Source organism: Coregonus lavaretus (genome assembly GCF_964263955.1).
Source record: "Coregonus lavaretus genome assembly, chromosome: 3".
Taxonomy (NCBI): domain Eukaryota; kingdom Metazoa; phylum Chordata; class Actinopteri; order Salmoniformes; family Salmonidae; genus Coregonus; species Coregonus lavaretus.
The window spans coordinates 50,885,737-50,901,148 of record NC_139990.1 but is presented as its reverse complement, the minus strand read 5'-3'; the positions used below and the strand labels follow the sequence as shown (position 1 = coordinate 50,901,148).

General features: G+C 43.5%; 2 protein-coding genes across 3 annotated transcripts in view; both read right to left on the bottom strand.

Moving 5' to 3' along the window:
• Positions 1–2,629: 2,629 nt before the first annotated feature.
• LOC311120085 (uncharacterized protein) lies at positions 2,630–9,550 on the bottom strand. Of its 2 annotated transcripts, none has more exons than XM_084157811.1 (3): positions 9,480–9,550; positions 3,752–6,493; positions 2,630–3,525 (listed from the first exon to the last, which is right to left on the bottom strand). In XM_084157811.1, exons 2-3 carry the CDS (start codon positions 5,945–5,947, stop codon positions 3,178–3,180), a joined length of 2,544 nt encoding a protein of 847 aa, XP_084013937.1. In that variant the 5' UTR covers positions 5,948–6,493; positions 9,480–9,550; the 3' UTR covers positions 2,630–3,177. The 2 variants fall into 2 exon arrangements, with proteins under 2 accessions (XP_084013937.1, XP_084013936.1); XM_084157810.1 differs by lacking the exon at positions 9,480–9,550 and adding an exon at positions 8,722–8,832.
• A 451-nt stretch (positions 9,551–10,001) lies between these two features.
• Positions 10,002–15,412, bottom strand: part of LOC311115223 (beta-2-glycoprotein 1-like) — a 13,024-nt gene continuing 7,613 nt past the window's right edge. Inside the window, exons 4-8 of the mRNA XM_084157282.1 lie at positions 13,002–13,113; positions 12,284–12,357; positions 11,703–11,882; positions 10,815–11,012; positions 10,002–10,637 (exon numbers count right to left, since the gene is read on the bottom strand). Coding sequence (XP_084013408.1) covers positions 10,555–10,637; positions 10,815–11,012; positions 11,703–11,882; positions 12,284–12,357; positions 13,002–13,113 — 647 coding nt within the window. The 3' untranslated portion in view covers positions 10,002–10,554. The remainder of the gene's footprint in view (positions 10,638–10,814; positions 11,013–11,702; positions 11,883–12,283; positions 12,358–13,001; positions 13,114–15,412) is intronic.

Genomic DNA, 15,412 nt, shown 5'->3' with positions numbered 1-15,412 from the left:
CCAGCGTGTTTCCTGTTTTTCCCTGCGCTTCTGTCTGCCCTGACCCTGAGCCTGCCTGCCATTCTGTACCTGCCTGATTCTGACCTGGTTTATGAACTTCTGCCTGCCCTGACCCTGAGCCTGTCTGTCGTCCTGTACCTGTCCAACTCTGATCTGGTTACGAACCTCTGCCTGTCCTCGACCTGCCCTTTTGCCTATTCCCCGTGTTATAATAAATGATCTGAGAACTGAACCATCCTCCTCTGGGTCATATCCTGAGTCGTGATAAAGCCTACGTTCAGGAGTAGAAATTTGCTTAGCAGGTCACTAAATAAGTTGCATGGACTTACTCTATGTGCAATAATAGTGTTTTACATGATTTTTGAATGACTACCTCATCTCTGTACCCCATACATACAATTATCTGTAAGGTCCCTGAGTCGAGCAGTGAATTTCAAACACAGATTCAACCACAAAGACCAGGGAGGTTTTCCAATGCCTCACAAAGAAGGGCACCTATTGGTAGATGGGTAAAGCAGACATTGAATATACCTTTGAGCATGGTGAAGTTATTAATTACACTTTGGATGGTGTATTAATACACCCAGTCACTACAAAGATACAGGCGTCCTTCCTAACTCAGTTGCCTGAGAGGAAGGAAACCGCTCAGGGATTTCACCATGAGGCCAATCGTGACTTTAAAACAGTTACAGAGTTGAATGGCTGTGATAGGAGAAAACTGAGGATGGCTCAAGAACGTTGTAGTTACTCAGCCTGGTCTCATAGACTAGACGTAACATAGTAAATGTATATCCGGGACACTCACAATAGTATGATATGTTACGTTTGGTATGGTTACATAAGACAGAAGGTTACTGAAGGCAAAACCAAAAGGAGGGTGGTTGGTCGGGGTGGATGGGTAGGCATACAATGCGAACGTCTAGCAACCCAAACGTTTCGGTTTCGAATCTCATCACGGACAACTTTAGCATTTTAGTAACTTTTCAACTACTTACTACTTTTTAGCTACTTTGCAACTACTTAGCATGTTAGCTAACTCTTCCCCTAACCCTAACCTTAACTCTTTAACCTAACTCCTAAACTTAACCTTAACCCTAACCCCTAGCCTAGCTAACGTTAGCCACAACAAATTAGAATTCGTAACATATACGTTTTGCAAATTAGTAACATATTGTACGTTTGCAAATCCGTAACATATTGTACATTTGTAAATTCGTAACATATTATACGAATTGTAATTCGTAACATATCATACGAAATGGATGATGGACATCCACAAATGTATACATACCATACGAACGTAACATATGATACTAAATGAGAGGGGCAGATTTACGTACATAATAATACGAAATGCTCTGAGACCGGGTTGTCTAAATGAGTGGGAGAAAAGGAAGCCTGTACAGAATAAAAATATTCCAAACATGCATCCTGTTCGCAAATAAGGCACTAAAGTAACATTTTAAAAAATGTGGCAAAGAAATTAACTTTATGTCCTGAATAAGAAATAACGTTATGTTTGGGGCAAATCAAACACAACACATCAGAGTACCACTCTTCATATTTTCAAGCATGGAGGTGGCTGCATCATGTTATGGATATGCTTGTTATCGGCAAGGGCTAGGGAGTTTTTTAGGATCAAAATAAACGGAATAGAGCTCAGCACAGGCAAAATCCTAGAGGAAAATCTGGTTCAGTCTGCTTTCCAACAGATACTGGGAGACAAATTCACCTTTCAGCAGGACAACCTAAAACACAAGGCCAAATTTACATTGGAGTTGCTTACCAAGACAACATTGAATGTTCTTGAGTGGCCTAGTAACCGTTTAGACTTAAATTGGCTTGAAAATCTATGTCAAGACTTGAAAATGGCTATCTAGTAATGATCAACAACCAACTTGACAGAGCTTGAAGAATTTTTTAAAGAATAATGCGCAAATGTTGTACAATCCAGGTGTGCAAAGGTCTTAGAGACCCAGAAAGAGACCCAGAAAGACTCACAGCTGTAATCACTGCCAAAGGTGATTCTAACATGTATTGACTCAGGTGTGTGAATACTTATGTAAATTAGATATTTATGTTTTCCATTTTCAATAAATTTGCAAACATTTCTCAAAACATCTTTTCACTTTTTCATTATGGGGTATTGTGTGTATGAGAAAAAAAATCTATTTAATCCATTTTCAATTCAGGCTGTAACACAACAAAATGTGAAATAAGTCAAGGTGAATAGGCCTCCTGTAGCTCAGTTGGAAGAGCATGGCGCTTGCAACGCCAGGGTTGTGGGTTCGATTCCCACGGGGGGCCAGTATGAAAAATGTATGCACTAACTGTAAGTTGCTCTGGATAAGAGCGTCTGCTAAATGACTAAAATGTAAATGTATGAATACTTTCTGAAGGCACACAGGGAGGTTTAATTGAAATAAATTAACATTTATCAAAACCTTGAATTGAGTATCATCAATGGTGCAATCAACAACAAAAAATTGGTCAGAATTCTGTTGTATGCATTTAACAAATTAGGGCACCTTGTTTTGAAGGCTTAGGCAGCATAAATCACAATGTAAAAACCATGTAAAAAGGACAAATTGGAGGCTATTGTTCTCAAATTTGAACACAAAATCCAAACTACTCACAGTGTCTTTAATAGTAAGAAAGTTAAATTATCTCACTTAATTATAAGTACAGCTCCCACAAGAGAAGAAATAAATGTAGTAATAAAGAACAATGTTACAATAAAACATAGTGACAGCGCTTTTTACAACATCATTTTTAGTACTTTGGTAGTGCTAATCTATTGTTATAGCAGAATGTCAAAGGGTGACCTTTTTAGAATGTCCATGAACATTTTCCGCCCTATAGTTGTGAAAATGACGAAAATCGAAGGAATACTTGATGGGAAATGGTTTGTGAGATCAGTGATCATTTTCGGACCATGTAAGGGAATGGAAATAAAATACATTCAAGAGAAATGTATAAATACATATAACCAATGTTCTCATTGGGAAGTACCATTCACATACTTATCATTAAAAAGTCTGTTTCAGTCCCTTTCAGTGTCAGAGTTGTCCAAGTTGGACACAGTGAAGCTACACCACCTTTGCTCTCCTCCTCCTCCTCCTCCTCCTTTCCTCCTCCTCCTCCTCTTCTCCTTCCCTTTATTCAAGAGGATCAGCATCAGGAAATGACCTCAGAATCTGGTTCAGAGTCAGAGTTGTCCAAGTTGGACACATTGGAACTATACCACTCTTCTGTACCCTCATCTTCATCCCCTCCTCCCCCCCCTCCTCCTCCTCCTCTCTCTGTCAGCATCTCCATAGCTGCCTGGTGGTAAGGGTGTTTGCGTTTGGTGTGTCGACGCAGGGTGTTGCGCTCGGCGAAGCGTGTGTGGCACAGCGGGCACTGGTAGGGCTTCTCTCCTGTGTGTACCCTCTGATGGCGCTGCAGCTCGCCCGCCTCCCTGAAGCGCTTGGAGCAGATGGGGCACACAAAGTTCCTCTCGCCCGTGTGAATGTGCTTGTGTCTCTGTTCAGGGTCAAAGGTTGAGGGTCACATTTGTTAGATAATACTATACATTCATGTTCATATATTATGATATGTTTATACCTACTTATTACATAGCAGTCATAACAACATGAAATCTGACACAAAGGACCTAGTTCCACTTCAAACACAATCAAAACAATATGTCATCATGAGCCCACCAAATCACCACACCACAATTCAAACATTTATGAACAACTGAGCTCACCTGCAGATGGCTGGAGCGTTTGAAGGCCTTGCCACACTGCAGGCAGACATGGGGCTTGTTCTGAGAGTGGGTGATGGAGTGACGCTCCAGGTCAGACAGGTAGTAGAAGATTCTGGGGCAGAGAGGGCAGTAGAGGACCCTTCGTGGCCCAGAGGATGGAGAGGAGGCTGGGGACAGGGGGTCCAGAGGGTCCAGGGGGTCCAGGTTACCGGGTCCGCTGGAGGGGAAGATGGGGGCGAGGGGAGGGGAGGGAGGAGCGGTGGAGGAGGAGAAGTAGAGATGGTCGTCCCATGGGAGGGAGGTGTGCTTTGACTCTGGGGCTTTTGATTGGTCGGATGCCTCCAAACTGAAGTCAAAGGACAGAGAAGGGGATTGCGGGTGTGTAAGGGCTTTAGTAGGAGATGACCCATTTGGAACAGACTCCATTTGAGTTTCTTCAGTAGATAGTGACTGATGATCAGGGTTGGGGTCACAACAGTTTGGTTCAGTGTGTTTGTGAGGAGGTGAGCTGAGTGGAACTGCTTTAGAACTGCCATCAGCACTGGACTGCTTGTAGGGAAGGGAGGAGACCACAGAGGGGGAGGTCAGGGGGGCGGGAGGGTTTACGCTGGGACTCTCTCTTGATAGGATGGTAGGGGAGTTGTTGGGTGTCAATCTAATAACTGGGTGGGAGGGATTGGAAGGGAGGGATGACCTTGATGTGGCGATCTGACCAGAAGAGAGAGAGAGAGAAAGAGAGGATGAAAGAGAAAGAGAGCATGAAGAGGAGGCAGTGATTTGGGAGAGCTGACCGGTGGAGGGGTCAATGAGAGCGATGGGTGTGGAGGTAGAGAAAGACTGACCGGAGGAAGAGGTAGTGGAGGAGGAGAGGAGGAGTAACATAGAGGTGGAGGTGCTGGGGGAGTTCTGGGTGAGGGAGGGGGGGAGAGAGAAGGCCAGGAGGCCTGGGTTGGTATCAGTCTTGGTTAGGGTAGTGGAGGAGAGCTGGGGGGAGGAGGGGAAGAGGAGGATGGGGGTGTTGGAGGAGGGGTTAGTCAGGATCTGGATGGGCTGAGGGGGTTGGAGGGGTACAGCAGAACTAGAAGGTTGGGAAACAGCAGCACTAGCCTCACTGACAGCTTTCACACCTGAATCTAGAACCTTAGGGGGTTCCACATTCTGTAAGAGTTCTGGGTTCTTTGAGTGTTCTTTATTTTTGAGAAGTTCTGACTTCTGTGAAGGTTTCATAGACGTAACAGGAGCGGGACATGTGTTTTCCTTGTGTGTGTGTGTAGTTTTTACTAAACTTTGGCTGAGGTAAGTGACCCCTGCTGTGGTTATATGAGACAACCTGTCATCCTCTACCGCCAATGAGCTGGACTGCACCATTGGCTGGCTTGAGGGGGGGTTGTCTGGCCTGGAAGAGTCTATTTGGGGCACTTTGTGCCCTTCAGGGGTGAGTGTGTATGGAATACCCTGGTCATCTATCAGGAGAAGACCTTCACTGTCACAGTCTATGGAAGAGAGGGAGGTGAAAACGGAGGTAGAGAAGAACGAGGGAGACAGGAGAGGTCCCCCAAAAATGTCAGCTCCATCCCCTCTCAATATAGAATCCTCTTCATCATCACCATCATCTTCCTCTACTATGTCCCTATCTCCATCCCCCTCTACCTCATCTACCTCCATAAGCAGTGAGCTCTCATGCCAAAGGCTCCTCTCCTTGATCTCTCTCTTTTTAGGCAAGCTCAAATCCAATACTTCTCCCTCCTCTTCCTCTCTTCTCTCCCCTCCTCCTCTCCCTGCCTCTTCCTCTCTTCTCTCCCCTCCTCCTTTCCCTGCCTCTTCCTCTCTTCTCTCCCCTCCTCCTTTCCCTGCCTCTTCCTCTCTTCTCTCCCCTCCTCCTTTCCCTGCCTCTGCTCTCCCTTCTCTATCCTCTCTTGGTCTCTCTTTTCCACCATGACATCGACTAGGGGGCAGGAAAAGAGGGATCACTCTCTCATCCTCTCTATCTTTCCTTTCTTTCTCCCCCCTTATCCCTCCATCCCTCTCTGCCTTGGCTGTGTCGGAGATGAGAGGCGCTTCAGGGACAATGGGACTACCATTCCTGTCCTGTGTTACATCCCTCTCTCCATCTCTCCTCTCATCCCTCTCTTCTGTCTTCATCCTGTGGAGAGGCTCTTCACTGTGTTCTATCTCTTCAACACACACATCCTCCATCTCGCCCACACCAGTCACCGTAGTGGAGGTTAGGGCATTTGAACTGGTCCCAGACTAAACAGCTCTGGGTTCTAACCTACTCCCTTTAGAATCAGAGTGAAGCACGTCTTTGGTAGAGCTGAGAGCTGCAGAGTCTGTGATTGGCCTGTTGCACAATCCAGGAACGTCTGATTTGATTCTGATTGGTTGATCGCACACACCAGGAAGTCCAGTCTTGACTGCGATTGGTTGGTTGAGCCCGCAGGGTTCAACTGCTTCCTGTAATGCTGGCTGTGTCCCGCCCACATCTGGCGCTCTCCCAGCCCCTCCTCCTTGTTTGGCCTCAAAAGGTTTTGATTGGACACCTGTACTGGAGTACACCTGTTTAAGGGAGCATTATTGGAGGTTACCTGGTGGGCAGGATAAGATCAAGGAGTCCACTGGTTCCTCATGGATCTCTAGCACAGTCCCTGATCTCTTCAAGGATTGGCTGACGCTCCTGTCATCTGAGCCACCATTGGTCAGAACCCCCGTCTGTTGAGAATCCATTTTGGAACATGCCTAAATCTGTAAAATAGGGATGAAATATTGTATAATCTTAACAAGAGATGAATTATTCAAATCAAATAATAAGAGGACTATAGGCTTCATTGATAAGGAAGATGTCCTGAGGTGGGCAGGTGTCTTTATGCTATTTCACAAGATATCAGAGCAGCAACATTAGGAAGTTGATTCAATTAGTGTTATGTTGTTAGAATATCTTCCTTGTTCTTTCATTGTGCATAATGATATATGCCTAGACTCAAACTATTCAAATAGACTAAATAGGCTATTATGAATTTATTAAACTCCTATTCTTGTTTTACTATAAAAACAGTGCCTTCAGAAAGTATTTACACCCTTTGACTTTTTCCACATTTTGTTGTGTTACAGCCTGAATTAAAAATTGATTAAATATTTTAAAAAAGAGTCACTGGCCTACACACAATACCCAATAATGTCAAAGTGGATTTTTTTTTTTCAAAATGTTTACGAATTCATTAAAAATGTCTTGAGTCAATAAGTATTCAACCCCTTTGTTATGGCAAGCCTAAATAAGTCCAGGAGTACAGGTCACATAATAAATTGCATGGACTATCTCTGTGTGCAATAATAGTTTTAAACATGATTTTTGAATGACTACCTCATCTCTGTACCCCATACATACAATTATCTGTAAGGTCCCTCAGTCGAGCAGTGAATTTGAAACACAGATTCAACCACAAAGAAAAGGGACGTTTTCCCACACCTCGCAAATAATAGCACCTATTGGTAAATGGGTTTTATTTAAAAAATCCCTTTGAGCATGGTGAAGTTATTAATTACACTTTGGATGGTGTATCAATACACCCAGTCACTACAAAGATACAGGCGTCCTTCCTATCTCAGTTGCCGGAGAGGAAGGAAACCGTAAATGTAAAATGAAACCGCTCAGGGATTTCACCATGAGGCCAATGGTGACTTTGAAACAGTTACAGAGTTGAATGGCTGTGATAGGAGAAAACTGAGGATGGATCAACAACTATGTAGTTACTCCACATTACTAACCTGATTGACAGAGTGAAAAGAAGGAAGCCTGTATAGAATAAAAAATATTCCTGTTTGCAACAAGGCACTAAGGTAATACTGCAAAAAATTTAGCAAAGCAATTCACTTTTCGTCCTGAATACAAAGTGTTATGTTTGGGGCAAATCCAATACAACACATTACTGAGTACCACTCCCCATATTTTCAAGCATAGTGGTGGCGGCATCATGTTATGGGTATGCTTGTAATCGTTAAGGACTGGGGAGTTTTTCAGGATAAAAAAGCAACAGAATGGAACTAAGCACAGGCAAATTCCTAGAGGAAAACCTGGTTCAGTCTGCTTTCCACCAGACACTGGAATATGAATTCCCCTTTCAGCAGGACAATAACCTAAAACACAAGGCCAAATCTACACTGGAGTTGCTTACCAAGAAGACAGTGAATGTTCCTGAGTAGCCGAGTTACAGTTTTGACTTACATCTGCTTGGAAATCTATGGCAAGATCTGAAAATAGTTGTCAAGCAATGATCAACAACCAATTTGACAGAGCTTAAAGAATTTTGAAAAGAATAATGGGCAAATGTTGCACAATCCAGGTGTGGAAATCTCTTGGAGATTTACCCAGAAAGACTGTAATCGCTACCAAAGGTGATTTTTAACATGTATTGACTCAGGGGGTTGAATACTTATTTAATCAAGATAGTGTTTTATGTTTCATTAATTTGTAAAAAAATTATAATAATACAAAAATGTTAGAATTTTTCTTCCACTTTGACATTACAGAGTATGTAGATTGTTGACCAAAAAAAAGACAATTAAATCCATTTTAATCCCACTTTGCAACACAACAAAATGTGGAAAAGTCAAGGGGTATGAATACTTTCTAAATACACTTTAGGTTAAATCATCCTATCCCCTTCATAACATCCCCACCACCACCTTCCACATCATCATCGTCATCATCATCACCATTACATTGTCATCATCATCAACAACATCATCATTCAAACGGGTTCCAATTCCTGCTATTATCTCAATAACCTGAGGCGAGATTTTTTTTAAAGGCTATAGTATGTGGTTTCATGCTCTACAATCAGTGATCACCTGATATGCTTAATTGCTATGATTGTCAATCTTAAAAATGTAATGCAGCATGAGTAAATGACGCACATATTTGCATTACATTTGCTGTTATTATGGACTTCACTGGTTTTATATAATTTGCTTACCGGGCTCTAAACAAAGTCGCCAATTTAACACAGCATCAACGCGACAGTCTGCAGCGGAGGGTTCAAGAGAGCATGATATCAGCGAAATCAGACTATCCATTTTTCTTTCGATTAAAAAATGTCGTTTGTCTGGCATAGTCTAATACAAAATAAGACATTCGTTAAATATCTGGCAACGGGTTTGGGTCGATATCATATTGACAGTATTTGTTTTCCTCCATTCGAACCTTTATCCACCCTTGTACTGTATTTATGTTGGAATAACAAGTGTCGCTGTTCATGGGAGACGCCATTACGCGCAGTCCGAGGTCCGAATAGCCAAACCCTGTTTCATATCTGTGGATGAACTGCGCATCAATGGACACGACACTCGAACCTGGGACAATGTTTGTTAACGGCATATAATGTAATATATTCAGCTCCCTTATTTTAAAAAGACGCCGCGGTATTTGTCTAAATTATGTTGATATTTTTGACATAATAACTGCCCTTGCTGTCTATGAACCCACAACCAGCCATTTTACAAGTCGAGGGTTCGAGCCCTGTAGGGAGCGCAGCCCGACAGCTGGCAGGAAAAGCGATGTAGGAAACTTTACCGCCATATTGTAATTTATTTCACTAACTTAATTGTATGGACATACGCATGTCAATATAATAGGTGTGGGATGCGTCCGGTATACTGTCCATACATTTAAAACTGGATAATAAACTACATACTCCACCCATAAGACTCACTCGCTGCATAGACACTGGCTTACCCGAGCTGTGGATACTTCCGGATGACCAAATATGAATGAGAGGCGGAGAAGATAGGAGGCGAGATTCTGCGCTCAGCCTGCTGCGCGAGCAGAGAGAGGGGGGAGCTCATGGTGTCGCAGCATTCTGGGTTGGTTAATGCTATCAAGGATTCTTGGGACGTCCCTACCCTAACTTTAACCCCTACCCATACCATAACCCTTACTAAACCCTAACCTTAACCCTTACCTTAATCAAATGTAAACTTCAATGGGGTAGGGACGTCCCAAGGATTCCGAATAGCAATGACATTCTGGGTCCGACTAGAATCAATCCATGTTGAGTAAACAGTGGGCAGCTACTGTATACGGTATGAGATCAGATCAGATCACCATTTAATCCAAAGACATGTAACCTTAGAAAATGTAAAAGATGGATGTGTGTGCGTGCGCGTGCGCGAGCAAGATATCAGGGTGTCCTAATTGTTGTGAGAATCAAGTGTTCATCTCTATTTCATTTCAATTACATGAAATATCACAATCATTACATCACAAAAAAACTTTGTTTTTATTTCAAAACCTTCACATCAATAGAACTTCCAAGCCTCAGAGCTTGGTGTGTCAACAACATAAGGAGGAGGAGTATCCTGAGGGCCACCTTGGGGCAGGGACACACTATGTAAAAACAAAACAACAGGTAAGGTCAGTCAGATCCCACAGTGGGAGGAGTCAGAGTCACACCATAACAACACATGAAGTGAACATTTGAACACAGGAGGCTGCTGAGGGGAGGACGGCTCATAATAATGTCTGGAACCGTGCAAATGGAATGGCATCGAATGGAAACCATGTGTTTGATGTATTTGATACCATTCCACCTATCCGCTCCAATCATTAACATGAGCTTGTTCTCCCCAATTAAGGTGCCACCAACCTCCTGTGCATTTGAACTATATGAATGATTATTATGACTATGTTTTACTTCTGTATTAATGCATGTATTATCATGAACACACATATTATTAAGACATGTAGAGCCTATCATTGGTACAGGCTGAGAGAGAGGGGGACAGTAGATAGGGATAGGGCTGTTGGGGTATTACTCCAGGTCTGCAGGGGAGCAGGCTTCGATCTCCGACACCAGCCGATGAGGGAACAGTTTGTACTGCAGCCAGGTGGGTTCTGGGACACAGAAGGAGGGAGGTGCCAGACATGTTACATCAAATGAAGACAATACAAACATACTGTCTCTGACTGAACCCTGAGGTCTCCTGCCCACTGAACAGTCACATAGAAAGACGAGGAAGGCACCAAGGGTTTACCATAGATAATGGCACCAGTTCTGGGGTCCCAACTCACCCAGGTAGCAGAAGGGGGGGTTGAGCCTGCCGTCGAAGCAGGTCTGTGTGTATGGGAAGCTGCACTGCTTCCTTGAGTGTTTACAGTAGAACGTCACCCTCTCCCCGTGAGGAACCACAGAGTCTGTCACGTCATAGGGCCAACGCTTCAGCCCACCAATCAGAACACGGCTCCGCTCCGCTGGGATTGGACAGCGCGCTAAGAACAGGAAGTACAGGATGAAGAACAAATAAAGAAGAAGAAAGGTCAATATTCTATCTACTCTCTCTCTCTCTCTCTCTCTCTCTCTCTCTCTCTCCCTCTCTCTCTCCCTCTCCCTCTCCCTCTCCCTCTCCCTCTCCCTCTCCCTCTCCCTCCCTCCCTCTCTCTCCCTCTCCCTCTCCCTCCCTCCCTCTCTCTCCCTCCCTCTCTCTCTCTCTCTCTCTCTCTCTCTCTCTCTCTCTCTCTCTCTCTCTCTCTCTCTCTCTCTCTCTCTCTCTCTCTCTCTCTCTCTCCCTCTCTCTCTCCCTCCCTCTCTCTCCCTCTCTCTCTCTCTCTCTCTCTCTCTCGCTCTCTCTCTCTCTCTCTCTCTGTCAATTCAATTCAATTCAATTTAAGGGCTTTATTGGCATGGGAAACGTGTGTTAACATTGACAAAGCAAGTGAAGTAGATAGTAAACAAAAGTGAAATAAACAATAAATATTAACAGTAAACATTACACTCAGAAGTTTCAAAAGAATAAAGACATTTCAAATGTCATATTATGTATATATACAGTGTTGTAACAATCTCTCTAACAACCCCTCTCTCTCTCTCTCTCTCTCTCTCTCTCTCTCTCTCTCTCTCTCTCATACACACACACACACACACACATACAGTGGGCACTGTGTGTATCAGGTAGGTCTCACCTCTGCAGTAGGGCACTGCGCTCCAGGTGCCGTTGGACTGGCAGGTGACCCGGTTGGGTCCATCCAGCAGGTGGTTCTTCTTACAGAGGTAATAAATGGCATCGCCCACATCGTACTCAGTCCTCTGTACCGCCACCAGGTACCCCTGGTTCACCTCCTGGGGGGGCGGGCACCACACCCCTGGAACAGGAGAGAGAAGATCACTGTATATGCACATTTACCAGACCAGGTTTGAAGAACATTGCTGAATGAATTTGCAAGAGATGTTATTCTCTGTTTAGGCCAGAAGGTGGCAGTAAAGTACTATGAAACATAACAACTGACCTTACAGTCTCTCACTCACACACATAAAAAGACACACACACACACACAAAGTAGAACGATTTAGAAGTGCAGAGTACAATAACCTCCTCCGCAAAATACACACACACAAACACACATACACACACTCACACTCAAAAGTCCCAATCCATCCACCCACACGCCAACCATCATTTTCCATGGCTCTGATGCTCTCCCTCTGCTTGCCTGCTCACGCTCTCTCTATCAAACACTATACACTATAAAACACACACACTTACTTTGACAGATGGGGTGAGGGTACTGCCAGGTCTGGTCAATATTACAGAGATTCTCACTGTTTCCCACCAGCTCCCTGGAGAGGGGGGGGGGGGGATGAGCAAGAGAGACAGAGATAGAGGGAGGAAGAGAGAGGGAGAGAGAGAGAGACAGAGAGCAAGGGAGAAAGAGAGAGAGCGAAAGAGAGAGGGAGAAAGAGAGATACAGAGTGAGAGGGAGAGAGGGTGGTTATATGACTAATTGACTGGTAATAAACTAAGTGGTTCACCTCTCTGTTGGCTCTGTCTCAGAAGGTGTGTGTTTTGAATACGATACATGATTCCAACTGACATACGCATTCGGATGTGATACATTATTAGATGTGAGTCAGTAAAAAGTGCATTAATGGCCTAGTTAACAACAGTAATGTAGAAAGCCCAGTCTCGTACATAATGAAGTTCCTCCATTACCACCCATCTCTCTCTCTCCTTTTTCTGCCATCTGTCTTTCCATCTCTCTCTCTCTCTCTCTCTCTCTCTCTCTCTCTCTCTCTCTCTCTCTCTCTCTCTCTCTCTCTCTCTCTCTCTCTCTCTCTCTCTCTCTCTCTCTCTCTCTGTCTCAAACCTCTCATCCTGTCTCTCGCTCTCCCACCGTGCCTCTTCCAACCGCTCTTGTTCTCATCCCTACCTTCTCTCCCTCCCTCCCTCCCTCCCTCCCTCCCTCCCTCCCTCCCTCTCTCACCCAGACAGACAGGTGTAGCGAATGGTTGTTCCAGCGACTGCGGATCCATGGATGCTGAAGGTGTCGGTCACCTCCTCAGGTAAAGGACATGAGACCTGGGGGGAAGTGGGGGCTACAGAGGGGGCAGATGTAGAAGCACATGAGGGAGGGAGGGGGGAAGAGAAGGGTGGAAGAGAGGGGAAAAGAGGTTAAGAAGAAATGAGAGAGGATCAGAGAGAGGGGGAGGAAAAGGGAGCACAGCATTTTCACATGATTAAGGACAAAACATCTGTAACAAAACACATTTGTACATTCTGTTCAATTGAGTCAATAGGTTCACACACACACACACTCAGACACACACACCCACTCAGACACACACACACACACACACACATACACACACACACACACGGTGCTGATGATGTTTTGCAGTGCCTTCAGAAAGTATTCACACCCCTTGACCTGTTATGTTTCAATTAAAAATTTAAAATTGATTAGATTTAGATTTTGTGTCACTGATCTACACACAATACCCCATAATGTCAAAGTGGAATATGTTTTTAGAAATGTTTGCTAATTAATTTAAAAAAATCTAAGCTGAAAGGTCTTAAGTCAATAAGTACTCAACCCCTTTGTTATGGCAAGCCTAAATAACTTCAGGAGTAAACATTTGCTTAACAAGTCACATAATAAGTTGCATGGACTCACTCTGTGTGCAATAATGGTGTTTATTAACATGATTTTTGAATGACTACCTCATCTCTGTACCCCATACATACAATTATCTGTAAGGTCCCTCAGTCGAGCAGTGAATTTGAAACACAGATTCAACCACAAAGACCAAGGAGGTTTTCCAATGCCTCACAAAGAAGGGTACCTATTGGTAGATGGGTAAAAATGAAAAAAGCAGACATTTAATATTCCTTTGAGCATGGTGAAGTTATGAATTACACTTTGGATGGTGTATCAATACACCCAGTAGCTACAAAGATACAGCAGTCCATCCTAACTCAGTTGCCGGAGAGGAAGGAAACCGCTCAGGGATTTCACCATGAGGCCAATGGTGACTTTAAAACAGTTACAGAGTTAAATGGTTGTAATAGGAGGAAACTGAGGATGGCTCAACAACATTGTAGTTACTCCACAATACTAACCTAAATGACAGAGGGAAAATAAGAAAGCCTGTACAGAATCAAAATATTCCAAAACATGCATCCTGTTTGCAATAAGGCACTAAAGTAACACTGCAATAAATGTGGCAAAGAAATTACAATTTTGTTATGAATACAAAGCATTATGTTTGGGGCAAATCCAACACAACACATCACTGAGTACCCCTCTTCATATTTTCAAGCATGGTGGTGGCTGCATCATGTTATGGGTATGCTTGTCATCATCAAGGACTAGGGAGTTTTTTAGAATAAAAAGAAAATGAATAGAGCTAAGCACAGGCAAAGTCCGAGAGGAAAACCTGGTTCAATCTGCTTTTCAACAGACACTGGGAGACAAATCCACCTTTCAACTGGACAATAACCTAAAACGCAAGTCCAATTATACACTGGAGTTGCTTACCAAGACGACATTGAATGTTCCTAAGTGGCCTAGTTACAGTTTTGACTGAAATCGGCTTAAAAATCTATGGCAAGACTTGAAAATGACTGTCTAGCAATGATCAACAATGAAGTCGACAGAGCTTGAAGAATTTTAAAAATAATGGGTAAATACTGTACAATCCAGGTTTGCAAAGCTCTTAGAGACTTACCCAGATTTGCAAAGCACTTCGACATTACAGAGTATTTTAAGTAGATCGTTGACAAAAAATGACAATTAAATCAATTTTAATCCCACTTTGTAACAACAAAATGTGGAAAAAGTCAAGGGGTGTGAATACTTTCTGAAGGCACTGTATGTCATTCACTGCTGGTGCCTATAATGCGATTCATAGCCTACACACATACAGAAACACACACATTGTTGAAAGACACACACACACGCACATATCAGCATGTAACTAATGTGCATAACAGAATTAATAGAAAAAACAGGAACACAACACAACAACACACAAATACACACACAGACACACAGCCACACACACACACACACACACACACACACACACACACACACACACACACACACACACACACACACACACACACACACACACACAGAGCAGTGTGTAGCTAATGTGAATTATGGGATTGAGAGAAGGAAACACAGTAAACAGGGATTAGTGGAATGGGGGGGGGACTCCTCTTCAGGATACATAGCGGTCAACACCTCACATGTCCCTTTAACTGGCCAGGTCACTCATATAACAATAACCTCTGTAGGTTATAGGTGTTGCAGGTAGTCGTAGCTATGAGTCAGGAAAATGAATATCCTCCGTGGAAAAAAGGAATCTGAAAATAGATGATTGTAACTAG

Excerpts from the sequence above, each read along its gene's own strand:
- LOC311120085 (XM_084157811.1), bottom strand. The coding sequence starts at position 5,947 with ATGGAGGATGTGTGTGTTGAAGAGATAGAACACAGTGAAGAGCCTCTC. Across the intron at positions 3,526-3,751 it reads AACGCTCCAGCCATCTGCAG|AGACACAAGCACATTCACAC; the intron begins GTGAGCTCAGTT and ends GACCCTGAACAG.